A 13,521-nucleotide genomic window follows, 5' to 3' on the forward strand; every position below is an offset into this window, starting at 1 on the left:
GGAGCAGTCCAGAGCTGCCTCTGAACACACAGTTGTATTTAAATACAGATCAGTCACCCCTAGCTCGTTCTCACATTTTCTCCGTCTTCGGGCACAGTTTCACTCACAAGCAGGTGTGGAAGCTGGAGCTGTGTTGTTAGCAAGAATGCAGTGGGAAACATGTTATCCACAGCACAGCGTCCTTGATAATATGGTGAGGACATTGATCTTAAGCTCCATGAAAGGACTCAGCGTATGAACAGGAAATGTTCACATTCAAGCATTTACTCTAGATAGCTGACAACACTGATTTCTTCAGTGCGTGCTTCTTAGTAACTATAAAAGTGGAGTGTTCGAGTACATAAAAAAAAATATGGCCCTTAGTGTTAGCTCTGGTGTAGGCTGACTAAAAGTCTGTGCTCGACTTTACACCTTTTACTGCAACCAGGTACCCGTGAGACAGTGTTCTGTCTCTCTTGCAGGGAAACATTCCAGCCAGTTGCAGCTGCAGTGGCACTTTGGAAGGGGAAGAAGGAGGAAGGAGAGGAAGGAAGTGCAGAGGGGCTGCTCCCCCATCTGACATGCAGCACCCAGCAGCTTGCAGGGGCAGGCTGCAACCTCTTTGCCTGGTTCCTGCCAGAGGTGTCTAAACCTTCATACCATGAACGGTTGACGAAGTTTGCCTTTTAAGTCAGAAAACCAGGGATTAACAAATCTAATGCAAAATGTCATGAGCAGACCTGAGTGGCTGCTGCTTGTTACTCAAATATTCTTTTACCTGTCTCATTTCCTGCTGAGAGCAGTTGGTTTCTGTCACACCTGTTGTTCTGCAAGGATTACAGAGGTTACTGTTGTCAAAAAAACATTCTTACTTCTTCCTACCCTAGCCTTTCATTTCTGCCCTCAATGTTCTCCCTGCTCTGTGCTGGCACTGACATTTGAGAGGCAACTGGGTGAAAGCAATGAAGGAATCACTGGTTTAAGAAATAATCCTACCAAAAGAAAAATGTTAGTTTTCAGTCTGGGACAATTAATCGAGTACCCATGCGGTGACAAAAATGCTGGTGCCAACCCACGGCAAGGAGAGTCATGAGAAGGATGATGGAGAGGACACATTGCAGTCACAGAGTCTGAGAGACGGGGATGAACATTTTCTCACCAAGGGGTGTCAACATACATGCGTGTGACACCCTAGCTGCACCCTTGCCTTTCCAGCCGTAGCAAGAGAGGGAACAAGAAAAAACACCAGAGACTGGCACTGTCACACAAAGACTCTCTGGGGCTTTGTCAGACTGTTCCTTCAGGAGAGAGACTCCTGTCACAGTGTCACACCACATCTACACAACCTGCAGAACAAGCTGAGCACTTCTCAAGAGAGAAGTGTTGTCATTTAAAATATTATACCATCATGTCAAAATAAAGATTTTCAGGGGAACAAGACCACTTGCTTTAAGTCAGAAAAAATATTTTTAAGAAAACTTTGAAGCGTCTGATCATGACTAAAGAATAAAAGAGATGGAGAGAGAAAGTTTTCTACTGTATATTCTTGACTTAGGCTAAGTATAATAGTACAAAAAGCAGTAGAAATGGTAATTTAAAGGAAATGTAACATTTTCAATTAACTCAAATGCACTTTAAAGCCAATTTCTTCTTTTCTATGTTGGGTTTGATCAAACTTTCTTTCTTTTATGAAAGGAGAAGTAAGTAAATGGGTGATAGTTTAAAACTCAAGAAATCATTTGGAAAGCCAAGTGGAGACTGCAGCTCTACTTGTGCCTGCATCACACACCTTTACTGTAAGTCATCATTCCTGGTCTGTAGGTATGGAGCAAAAGGGAAAGGAGAAAAAGGGAGCAGAGGAAATCAAAAGGACCTCATGGAAAGTAACAGTGTTTCCTCTAGGTGTCATTTTTCTCCTGTACCCTTTCAGTCTTTTCCTCCTGAATAATCCACATTTTAAGTACTATAAGGAGTGTCTTTCCCTACCTCAGCATGTTTGCAATCAGTGAATTGTGCCCAGAACAGCGAGATAGGGAGTGACAAAACAAAGGCCTTGCAAACTAAGTACAGACATTCTCAAACTTCTAAAACATCACAGAGAAGACTCCATAGACCCCATACTATTTTATTTTGAAACAGAAATAACTGAAATCTTCCAAACAATGTGCAAATGCACATCAAGGGTCACCTGGCTCCTAGCATTAAATCACAAGCATGCTCAGGTGCATTGTGTTCCATGGGCTCTGTCACACAGGCTGTGGCTATGCACAGGCACTACTTCCCTCTGCCTTCCAGAAAACTTTATGTCAGGGGCTTAGAGACTGCCAAGAGGATATTGTCCTGCCCTATATTACACCTCCATTTGAGAAACCCCTACCTCTGACAATCTCCAAGTGAATTTCATATGTGACCTTGGAGCCTGTGGCCACAGAACATGAATCATTGTCCCACGGATTTGTTGCTCTGCTGTCTGAAATCAAGCCTGCTCTGGCAGGGACACCCTGAAGGGAAGCCACGAATGGAGGAACATGCCTAGCTGCTTCACAGAACCCCTCAGAAAGGGGCACCAATATGGGACAGGCCCATGCAGGCACACTCCACTCCACAGGTGCCCTGCAGATTGTGGTGGTGGCTTTGTGGTCTGGCAAAAACACTGCTTGTAGGGAGTGGGAGTTTTTCAAAAGAGCAAAACTGCAGGAGGGAGTCCTGGGCTTGCTTCTTCATATGTCTTCAAAGTCCTCTCTGCCAAAACACCATAGGGAGGTGCCTTGGCCTTCCACAGTGTGAAATTTATTTTAATTGTTTGGTAGTTTTGGAGTTTCTTTTTTTGTTTGTTTTCTTTTTTTGAGGGGGATTGTATTTTATTGCCTTTTTTGCATTTTTTGGGAGGTTTTTACCTTCTTTTTTGCTTTTTGATTTTGGGACCTTTTTGTTTTGCTTACTCTTCTTTTCCTTTTTTTTTGTTTGTTTTTGATTTATGGTTTCGGGTTTTTTTAACTTATGGATTTTGTTTTGAGGTTCTTTGGTTTGTTTTGCTTGCTTTTTTGTTGTTGGGGTTTTTTGGTTGTTGTTGGGGGTTTTTTATTATTATTATTTTATTCTTTACTCTTTACATTTTGCTTTGCTTTTTGTTTGCTTTGCTTTGGGGCTTGGGGGTTATTTTTCTTTGTCTGCTTTCTCATCTGGGTGGGGGGACGTGCAGGGTTGCGTTCATTTTTTTCCCCCGTCTTTTTCTTTCTCCCTTTTCGCTTTTTTTTTTTTTCTCGCTTTCTCCTGTTCTCCGTGCTGGCGGCACAGGCACACCCCCTCGGCCAGCGGTGCCCCCCGCCCCCGCGGAGCCGCCCCGGGTGGCCCCGGCCCCGCGTGGGGCGGTCGCGGCCGCGGGCGGCAGCAAATCAGCGGGGCCCGGGCCGCACATAAGAAGGGCGGGCGGGGGCGGACGCCGTCCCTCCCAGCGGCGGCAGGATGCACCATGAGGAGCTGCCGTCCCTGCAGCGGCCCCGCTACGGCTGTGAGTGGGGTCGGGGGGACGCTTCGGGATCTTTTCTTATTTATCTTTTTTTTTTTTTTTTTTTTTTTTTTTTTTGGTCCTCCTCCCTCCGGCTTTCTCTGTTTGATATCAAAAGAGCGACTTGAGGGGAAGATAAAACCCGCCCAGCAGACTCTGCGGCAGCTCGCAGTGCTCCAGTTCCTTTTAGGTTAGCTCGCAGCCGGCTCCGGCTGGGTTTTGAACAGGTTTCCATGGGGCTGGGTTTTGTTCTGCAACTTTCTGAATGGATTATAGCTATTAATTCCGCATTGCAGCTCAGTAGTTTTAGGTTAGAGCTTCTGGTTTTAACTTTATAACTTGGTGTTATAGGTATGGGTTTGGGTTACAACTTCGTAACTTGAGTTGTGACGGTAGGTTCGGGTTGTAACTTTGTAACCTTTGGATTATCACTTCGGAATTTCGGATTATGAAGTTAAACCTTGCTTTCTACTTTTATAACTTTGATTTAGAACTTTGCCTGCTTTCTAGTTTTATAACTTTGGCTCAGAACTTTGTAACTTTAAATAATAGCTGGGGTTATTATGAGGGAAAGGACTGTACAGGCTCCAGGCATCTCTTTTCAGTGGAACTGTATGTACTTCCCAAACTTGCATTTAAGAAAAGCCCTGAAGCACCTTCACTCCTCCTGCTGCAGGGCTCTCTCGGCAATGCTGTGACGTGCGGAGATCCTTCACCCGGCTGTGCTTTTTCTGGCTCCCATGGGGCAGAGCAGGGCATGTGCCAGCCCTACAAGAAATGCCTCTGATACTTCAGGCATTGCAAAACGTGAACATGCAAATGATTTGCAAAGCTCACAACAACCCTGCCATCCTGTGGTCTAATAAGCCACTTCTCAGTTCTTATCATAGTAGCTTTGTTTAAAACCGGTTCTGAAATATCTTTTTAGAAAGAAGCACAAAAACCCTTGACAATGTTAGGGGCCACTTTGCTTCCACCTAGGGCACATAGAAAAGGTGGTGCTTGGCAGTGAGACCTTCAGCTTGGAGGATGCCATGTCTCCCTGAGTGTATTCCTCTCTTGATACCTGCCAGTTGGGGCAGTTTATGGAACCTCCCTGTAGGTTCAACTTTTATTTTACCCAGTAGACAAATGAGAGCCTTGTGAAGGTACATTCATTGGCTACTACAGGCATAGTCTGGGTGCCCATGCTAGTGTGTTAGCAAAGGTGAATATTTTGCTTGTGCAACCCATCTCCCAGTCCTCTTATCTGCTTGTGCTGTGGCAAAAGTGGCTGAGCAGTGTCCAGGTGGTATGCTGCATCATGCTCCATCCTCAGTTCATCCACTTTCCTGAGGTGCAGAAATGTATGTGGTGTGCCCATCAAGACTCCGGCAGCCGGGGTTTTCCTGTGTAGATCTGGTCTGGCTGGTCTGAGAAGATGTGTCTGGAGAGGTGAATGTTGCTAGTCTGACATGAATTCCAATGTAGCCAAAGATGAAGCTTTGACTTAAAGGGCTCATCCTTTGTGCTTTGATTCTTGGCTGAGTGCTGAGAATGATTTACTTTGGTGTCAGAGCTGCTCAGAGTATTTTAAGGATCATAGGCCTTATTTACTGTAGGAAAGAATGGCCATATTAAGGATGTTAAATAAAGTTTTAAAGATACAGTCTATCCTCTCGGTGGTTATGCTTTGCTATGAGAGTTCAGAGCATCTTGCTGTGGTGACCATGGAAAAGTTCGTGTTTTGAGTTGTAACCACTCTTGGTATTTAGTCACCTGTCCTAGGGACAGGAGTAGATGAGAGCATCCTTCTTGTCTTTTCTGATGGTATCTCCCCTCTGATCAATACTGTCTGCTTGTTCAGGCTCTAGTAGTTAGTCTGGCCTTCCCTGAGTGAGAGGCTATGGCTGCTGTACTAAACTGCATCCACTTTTTTTTTAGGATGGAGGTTTTTTTCCTGCAGGAACCTTTGAAATTACATTCCTTTCAAGGGACTAGGCAAAAACTCCTTAAATATGCCAAGCTGATAGCTGTATTTTTTTAAAAATACACCAAAGAACTCCATGGAGAACTCCATATTCCAAAGAACAAGCCGTAGCCTTGTCTGTAGTGACAAGTAGAGGTGCAAGTTTGGTTTTTTTAGCCTGTGTCTAAAAAAAATAAATGTTTTATCTACACTGCATTTGCCTGCCATTTTGGGAAGAGGAGCGAATTGATATCTTAAAAAGCCAAAAAAAGAAAAGGCTACCTAACTAGAAAACTTACATTAGCACTCTCTGAGGTCTTATGAAAGCCCATCATAGGTTATAGGTTCTCTGTGTAACTGAAACTGCACTTTGGATCACTGGCAAATGGTTCCCTATGTTAGGAACACCACATATATGCTGGATTTCCTAAAAGAGTTATGAAGTTGTCCAAGTTAGGCTATCACTTTTCTGAGACTCCTTGTTTTACTGATCTAGAAGTGTTTTAAGCATTTAACTTAACTTGGACTTTTGACTTTGGCTTCAGGCTCCTGCCAGAGTTTGTGTATTGCTCTGAAGAACATTAGCATTTTACTATGATAATCTTCTGTAAGGCACTATATGAATCAGTGCATGGTTATCAGTAGCATTTCATTTTGATAACTAGAGAGGAAGACATATGCAGATCTCAGCTACATTTTGTAGACTGATGAATACCACTGGAGGGAAAAAAGCATCCCTGAGCATAAGGCCTTGTATAAGAACTGGGAAGACATGCTTCTAACTTAAAAACTATCTTTTCATTACAAGCTTTGCTAATATAGTAACTCAAAGAACATCTAGAAAAAAAATTCTCAGAGCTGATAATTTCCATCTTTAAAGTCAGGAAATAGCTGAATGAAACCAAACAAGGCAATCCCTTTCAGGGTGGGCACTAGTTCAGGATGAACATGGCTAATGGGAGAATCAGGAGCTCAGATCCAAGTCTTTGACCCTTCTCTTACCCTGGTAGGGCCACAGCCCTTGTGGCTTCTTGGACTGCTTATTGAAAGGTGCCTCCAGTTCTGGGTCTGCTATATTGTCAGTAGCTTAAAAGAGATGCAGTAGAGATTTCTGTTGGTGCTCCATTGAGCTCTTCAGACAGATATTCATCTCCAGTACCAACTCAAGTGAGAACATAAAATTACAAGAAAGCAGCCTATACAGCAGAAACCATGTTAACGGGAGCACTGCAACTGAATTTATGTAGCTGTTTTCCAATCTAGCTACAGCTGTTGCCTGGTTTATTTGTCAGTCCCAGCACAATCAGGTGCAGAGGTTCACAGAATTGCAGAGAATTGGCACTTGTATTATAACTAGAGCTATGAGCCATTTTTACGATAAAAATGTTTGGTGCTGTGGAAGATTATGAAGAGAAAAAAGTATAAATCTTGAATGTGTCTCACAGATTAAACATAAAGTTTTGAACACACAGGAAGATAGCAAATCAGGCAGTGATGTGTGTTTGAGAATGCCTATTTCCTGACACTCTCAGGTCCTTTATAGGTAATTTTCCCTGAAATCCGTGTGCAGAAAGAAATGCTGTAAGTTTTCATGAAATGTCTGAATGGCTTCACTGCACTTCCAGGAATGTAATAAAGCTACAGTAAGTGAGGCCATGAGTGGCTGGATTTGCAAAGGATTTCAAGCATTTCCATGCTCAGAGTAGCTGAATTAACATGCCCCAAATCCCTGTGTAGTGAGTGGGAGAGACACTTGCTTCATCATCATCCTCAATCATCTATTGAAGAAAAGCGGGTAAGAGTCTTCACCTCTCCTGTTGAAGCCAGAAAGCCAGTTTCACTGTGCATAGATGATGGGTAAAAACAGGGGAAAACTGACTTTGGTGTCCAGTGATGAGGGCATTGCTTGTACTTCTTTCTCCTCCTGGCTCCCAGAAGTGCTACTGTTTGGCACTAGGAGTTAGGAGATGAGACAAATTACAAACATGAAGCTTCATGAGGAAGCACTGCTCTGCCTATGGCGACAGGCAGGGCAAACCTGAAGTGAAACATAGCCCACGCCTCTCTGTGAGACTACACCTAGCTTCTTTGTTCAGCAGGATGTGAAAGCTTGCAAACCAGTGGTTTTTCAAAAAGCTTTTAACATTAAAAAGCTATAAATTTTTCTGCATGCCTATTAAGTGCAGGGAAATAAATGACTGTTTTTCAATTTAAAAGCAGGGAAAAAATCTTTTGGTAAAAGTTCCGTAGGATTTTTCTAAGTGAAAACAGATGGGATTTCTTTAAGCTAAAAAAAAAAAAAACAAAACAAAACAACTTTATTCTATGCATATATACTCTTTTGGGTGTATACTTGTAGTGCTTGTGGCTCGTGAGAACACTTTTCTCCTTTTTTTATTGATGGGTGTTATTTGGCAACCAAATACACTGTTTATCTCTTCCACTCTTTTGTAGGTTGCTAATAATTAAACTGCTGAATGAGAACTCAAAAAGTTTAACTGCTTTGTTGAACCGAGTGCACATAATTCACTTGGTAGGAGTGGTTCTCTGTGTGCTTTTTGTACAAAGCAAGTTCATCTCCCCTGAACTCCCCTGGTAGAGAAAGGATAGAGCTATATTACAGCATGCTTAAAACTACTTGAATGCTGTTGAAACAGGAAATCTTAATATTGTGCTGGAAACAGGATTTGTAGCACATAAGAGTGTGCTAGATCAAGTCCAATACTTCAGGCAGGGAATAGGAAGTATGCAGATTTGCAGCTCACCTATTCTGTTAAGTGGTGTTTCATTTTTTCTAGATCAAGATTTGCTTGATACTGTTGCCGATTCAAGCTGACTATGATTTACTAGGAATAACTTTACATGTAAGGCAGAAAAAAAAAAAGCCTGGCGGTGACAGACGGGACTGGTGGGTCATATTTCAGTGGATGATAAGCAAGCGTGCTCTCCTGTATTCTGTTCCTTGCAGGAAATGATTAACCTGCTGTGTTTGCTTCATTTGTTCAGGCTGTTTCGTTGTTTTTTTGGAACAAGTATCCTTGAACTACTGTGTGTTATGGAATGAAAGTGCAGATGCTGGACAGGGGAGGAGCTGTACCCAGCCTGGCCTGGGGCCCATGATTGTGGGGGTGAGGGCAAGGGCTGGATGCCCCCATTCTGGGGAGGGGTGCCTGCTGTGGGCACCTCATTTGTTGATCTTGATGAGACAGGCTGGGGCAGGAGCTGTGTCCTGCACAGCTTGTTCATGGGTCAGCACTTCCTGCACCTTGGCACTTGTGCTCACCTTCAGAAAACAACAATGTCCTCTTCAGCCTGGTGTGAGCTGTGCTTTCAAGAGGATTGACTGCTGGACACATATTGCCTTATTTTCACTGCTAGGGGAAGAAGAAAGCTGCTGACTGTCTGACACAGGGACAGGGTTGTGCTGGAGAACAACACATTGCCCCTGGCACTACTCCAGTTGCGTTTTGACAGTTACTGTGGCACAGGACAAGAGTTAGGGTTGTGGTCTGTGGTGGTGATGGGCTGGTAGGGTGGGCAGTGCCTGCAGGGTTCTCTGTGGTGGCAAGGGCCTTGGTAGGGCGGCAGGAGAGGGAGGAAATTGGATACTGAATCAAAGGTGTTCATATAAACTCCACGCAGCTTCTAAATACCTTTTGAAATGTGTAAGCAAATAAACAGCCATTAAGAACCTGTGCTGGTGGCTGATCTCAATGTTAAATTATTGTTTTCTTCAAAGTAATATGCACTAGCAAGAAATAGTTATCCAAAGGAATTATGTCAGTTCTTTGTTATCACTTATTGCCCAAGCTGAGGTTGTCCAGCTACGAATTCTTCAAGAACCAGATTCAAGGAACACTTCAGAGCTCTGGCTCTCAACCATTGACAAACTGCTGACATCCCATAAGACTCACACCTCAAGGTGTGGTCCATCCCTGCCAGTGAGGCTGCAAAGCTGTCAGAAACTACTATCCTCATCTCAGGTGCTTGTCTTGGCCTGGGTGTGTGCTCCGAAGTCAGTGGTTTCTGCTAAAATGAGTGATGAAGAATGTGGTCTCTGCCAGTCCTCTCCTGTGGACTCTGACCTGCTTCTTTGAAAGTGCAGTAAAAGCTTTTGTGGCATACAGGAAGGTGTTTAAACTAATTCTTACCAGGCTCCAAAGTCTGAAGAGCAATTTGTAGTCATGCATGCTATCAATCCTCTACTGTCTGTTCCTCCTGAAAATTAAGGATATCCTCCTGCATTTGTGCTTGATTTGTAAAGCTGCTCAGTAAACTGGTTATATTTGCAGGATTGGAGCCTCAGAGCTTCTAGGAGCACAATACAGATCCAGGGGCAGCTGGAATGGGAAATTCCTAAACTCTGTACAGAAGTGTGCTTCATTAAGGCAACCACTTTATATCCAGGGTTGTAAGGTCAAACTATAGACCAGTAAATGTTTCACTGGTGTTTTTAAGGGGTTGTTTCAAAGATGTTTTGGGGAATCATAGATATTACGGGAGATATCTGTGCCTAATCTGGTTGAAGTGATTAGAAACAAGGTAAAAAACCTTGAAAACTAAACAAGAACACGGGTCTGCTTTGCCAAGAACACAATCTTGTGCCTAGGGTCGTTATCTTTGATGAGAAAAGCTGCTGGTTTTAACTGGTATTAATTACATTGGGATCCAATCTCCTGCCTTGCTGCAGGCTGCTGTACTGGTGAGGTTTCAGCAGCCTGAACATGCCAAAATGTCTTCAGCTGCTCTGTCACACTGCTGTGGTCTTCACCTCCTGCCAATGCTCATATGATGGCATGAATTCCCAATCTGTCAGGAAGCTAATCTCTCCTTGCAGAGCTGATTTGCATTGCTGGATTTGCAGTCACCTCTTGGCCTCTTCAAGGGGTGACTGCAGGTCTCACAGCTCTGCTTGCCAGCCAAGGCAGGATGACTAGCCAGGTAGGACTGTAGCGGGCAGAATTTAAAGGTGTTTAAATTGCTCTGAAGCTGCACCCTGAAGCTGTGATTTTGAGTGTGTTTTCAGTCAGCTTTGCTGGTGCAAGAAGCAACCTTGACTCTTCTATGGAATTATTTTTGGCTGGATTAGGTCCTCAGTCTGGTTTGCAGTACAAACCCACAGGCAGGTCTGCCAACATGATGTAGTAGCTGGAGCAGGGGTGAGCACAAGCAGTTGAAGGAATGGCAGGTCAAATTAAAGTTGTGCTACTGCTGCACAAAGACATCTGAAAAGCGTGTGTATGGTAGGGCAGGAAGATATGCAGAGTTCAAGGGCAGACTGGGGCACACTGGAAGGAGCATTATGTGCATCATCACGCTCTGCCCCCAGCTGCCTCTGCTGTAGTGCCACTGACACTCCGGTTGCCTGCCAGGGCTGGAGCTGCTCTCAGTTGTCCTGTTGCCCAGGGAGTTTTGAATTACAGAAATGTTTTTGAAGTAATTTTGTCTTTAGTGCTATAATTTCATAAATCCATGTCAGTAAAGGCATGGCAGTGTTTGCAGGCAATGCTACAGTGGTAAGAAAATTGTAAGAAACTGCATGAATACTAGACTACTCAAAGAAAGAAAAATAAATGTTTTTCATAAAGTAAGATTCAAGATGCTTTTTCAACCCTTTTTTTGTTGCTGTTAAAATTACTCTTGACTTACAGGGCCTCAAAACCATGGGGATGAGATGTAACTTGTGGTATGTGCTCCTTATCTCTGGGATTTTTAGTTTTTCAAGCCCAACTGATTTACCCAAGTCATAGCTGGATGGTCTCTATTCAGTGGTAAACAAGTCTTAAATTCTGTATGTTTTCAATATAGTATGGCAGAACAAATAATCATTGAAATATCAGCATGGGTATGTTGTGGTGTAACTGAAAAGGAACACGAACAAGTACTGTGTAGAGCAGGGATTATGTTTAGATAAATCTGTGACAGGGCTTTTACCATGCAAAAATGGTCAGCTGTTTTAAGAAAACCAGACACATGGTAAACATGATTTCATTACATCTGAGCTGAGAAGTTGAGCACAGATTTCTTCACTATGATTTAGTGGAGTCTGAGAGATGAACTAGCCTTGGTCTGTCATTTAAAGTTGCATGGCATCTGACTACTGAAGGTGGAGAGACAGCTTACTATGCATGGATTGCATGTGACTGCCTGCTACTTTGAATTTGTATCACCTCTGACTATGGTAATGATGTTTAACAAATTGGTTAGAATAGTCCAGAAAATATACAGCTTTTATCACATGTAAAGCAAGCCCCTTGCGCTCCAACTTCTATCTACATACAGAAAATGAGAAGAAAGACCACATGGTTTTGCTGAAGATTTCACTGATATGAGCTATTACAGAAAAAAATGAACATACTTTACTGGTACTCTGGGTAGTAACAAGCTAAAGAAGGGCTGCTGGTGTTTTCTGTAGCACTGAACCACGGCAATAACTCTTTAGTTTCCTTTTTCTCCCCCCCTCCCTTACACTTCAGCAAAATTAAGTAGCTTAATAAATGTTTGCACAGGTTTCTGGTAAAAACAGAGGTAGATTTCTGTAATGCTCATCTGTATTCTTTTTTCCTAAAACCACGTCAGGAAGATGCTGACTGGTAGACTACTTCCATCCAGACTGCAAATGCTGCCCATTGACAGGCCTGTTTGGACTTCCCAAAAGGATGAAGAAGTGAGCAGTCAGAATTGGTCTCTGCTAGCTTCTTGAATGCATTTCAGATGCAAATTTACATGTGATCAAGTTATTTTAATATCATTTCCAGTTATAAATTATAGACTTTCTTGGAAGTTGACTATTTGCATGAAAACTATTACAAAATAGGCAGGAGTTATTTCACTTGTGCTCACACTTTACAGCCTGAGAAATAGTTCCCATATTGAATCGGAATGGTAGAAACTCACCTGGGCTCATGGAGTAACTATTTTTTTTACATTGCTCTGTTCCCTCTAGCAACTGTAAATGCCTTATTATAAGGAGGCTGACCACAGAGTGTGAGTTGGAAACCAGGGCAAAGCTTGGAGGAAGAACTGTTACAAGTCCTAGCAAAAGTCTTGATTTTTGAAGTAGTGCTTCAACAAAGGAAACAAACTGCAGCTCTGCAAAAGGTTATAAAATTCTATACTTAACCCTTAAGCATGCAAATTTTTTTGTTGAGTAGAGACTTCAGAAATTGCAAACACATAACTTAGTTTGATGTCAAGTTTATGTGTGTTGCTTGTAGTGTGGTTGCCACAACAGTGATTGAATGCTAGTTATGCTTCCTTTCTTTTAGTGGTCTTGGCATTGTTATTTCAAGCAGAATACTTGTTTTTAGGTGTTCACACAACACTTCTGATGTGCTCTTGATATTTTATTCATAATTGATATTTATTTAGCATTGACATGCAATGCTTTCATTAGAGGAAATTAATTCAAGGTAATGAGGAGACTGTCCCTGTGGTCAGTATTTACTCCATTAATCCAAACTTTACTTTGGGCTCCAGAGTAGACATAAGCAAATAACCTGAAAAATTAAGTTATTCAAGATGAGACTGACAAAGTTTCTGTCAGTTTAGAGGAAATTCAGTCGAACAAATAGTTATACTTTGAAACTTATGAATGTATGGTTTGGGCAAAAATTTATCTTCTGAGTGCAGCTGTCAACACTTAGTCCTGGAAATAAAGTACTTGGTTTATTGATAAGTTAGGAGGAACATCTGGCTCACTCTGTATCTGATGATTTTGCAGTGATATGTGCAATGGTAGATGTGTCATTGTCAGTCAGAGCATTTTTAAGTCTCAGCAAAGAGATACTGAATATACCGAGTGAAAAGGTAAGGGTTTGTCTGTTCTTTTCAAACCTTGCTCAAAAATTTGTTATTCAAGGCTCAAACCTTTTGTGATTTTTGTTCTCTCCTATGGTTTTAACTCCTCATGATGAAGGAAAAAGTAATTCATATTACTGGATCTGTATGTAAATGAGAAATAAGGGTCAGAATTGTCCACAAGCACTGTGGGCAAGTGTCCCACAAGCAACATCTGCCTACCTGTGCAGTGTGCTCCTGAAGTGACCTAACAGGAAATACTGGGAGGAGGTTATGCTGGAGCCAG

The 13,521-nt window shown here is 42.5% G+C and overlaps 1 protein-coding gene across 8 annotated transcripts in view; it reads left to right on the top strand.

Moving 5' to 3' along the window:
- The first annotated feature begins 3,417 nt into the window (after nucleotides 1-3,417).
- Nucleotides 3,418-13,521, top strand: part of IQGAP2 (IQ motif containing GTPase activating protein 2) — a 133,448-nt gene continuing 123,344 nt past the window's right edge. For all 8 annotated transcript variants that reach the window (XM_027671407.1, XM_027671409.1, XM_027671413.1 and 5 more), the window contains exon 1: nucleotides 3,418-3,490. In XM_027671407.1, coding sequence (XP_027527208.1) covers nucleotides 3,445-3,490 — 46 coding nt within the window. In that variant the 5' untranslated portion in view covers nucleotides 3,418-3,444. The remainder of the gene's footprint in view (nucleotides 3,491-13,521) is intronic.

The sequence above is a fragment of the Neopelma chrysocephalum genome, unplaced genomic scaffold (assembly GCF_003984885.1).
Source record: "Neopelma chrysocephalum unplaced genomic scaffold, ASM398488v2 Primary Assembly neopelma1_97102, whole genome shotgun sequence".
Lineage (NCBI taxonomy): Eukaryota > Metazoa > Chordata > Aves > Passeriformes > Pipridae > Neopelma > Neopelma chrysocephalum.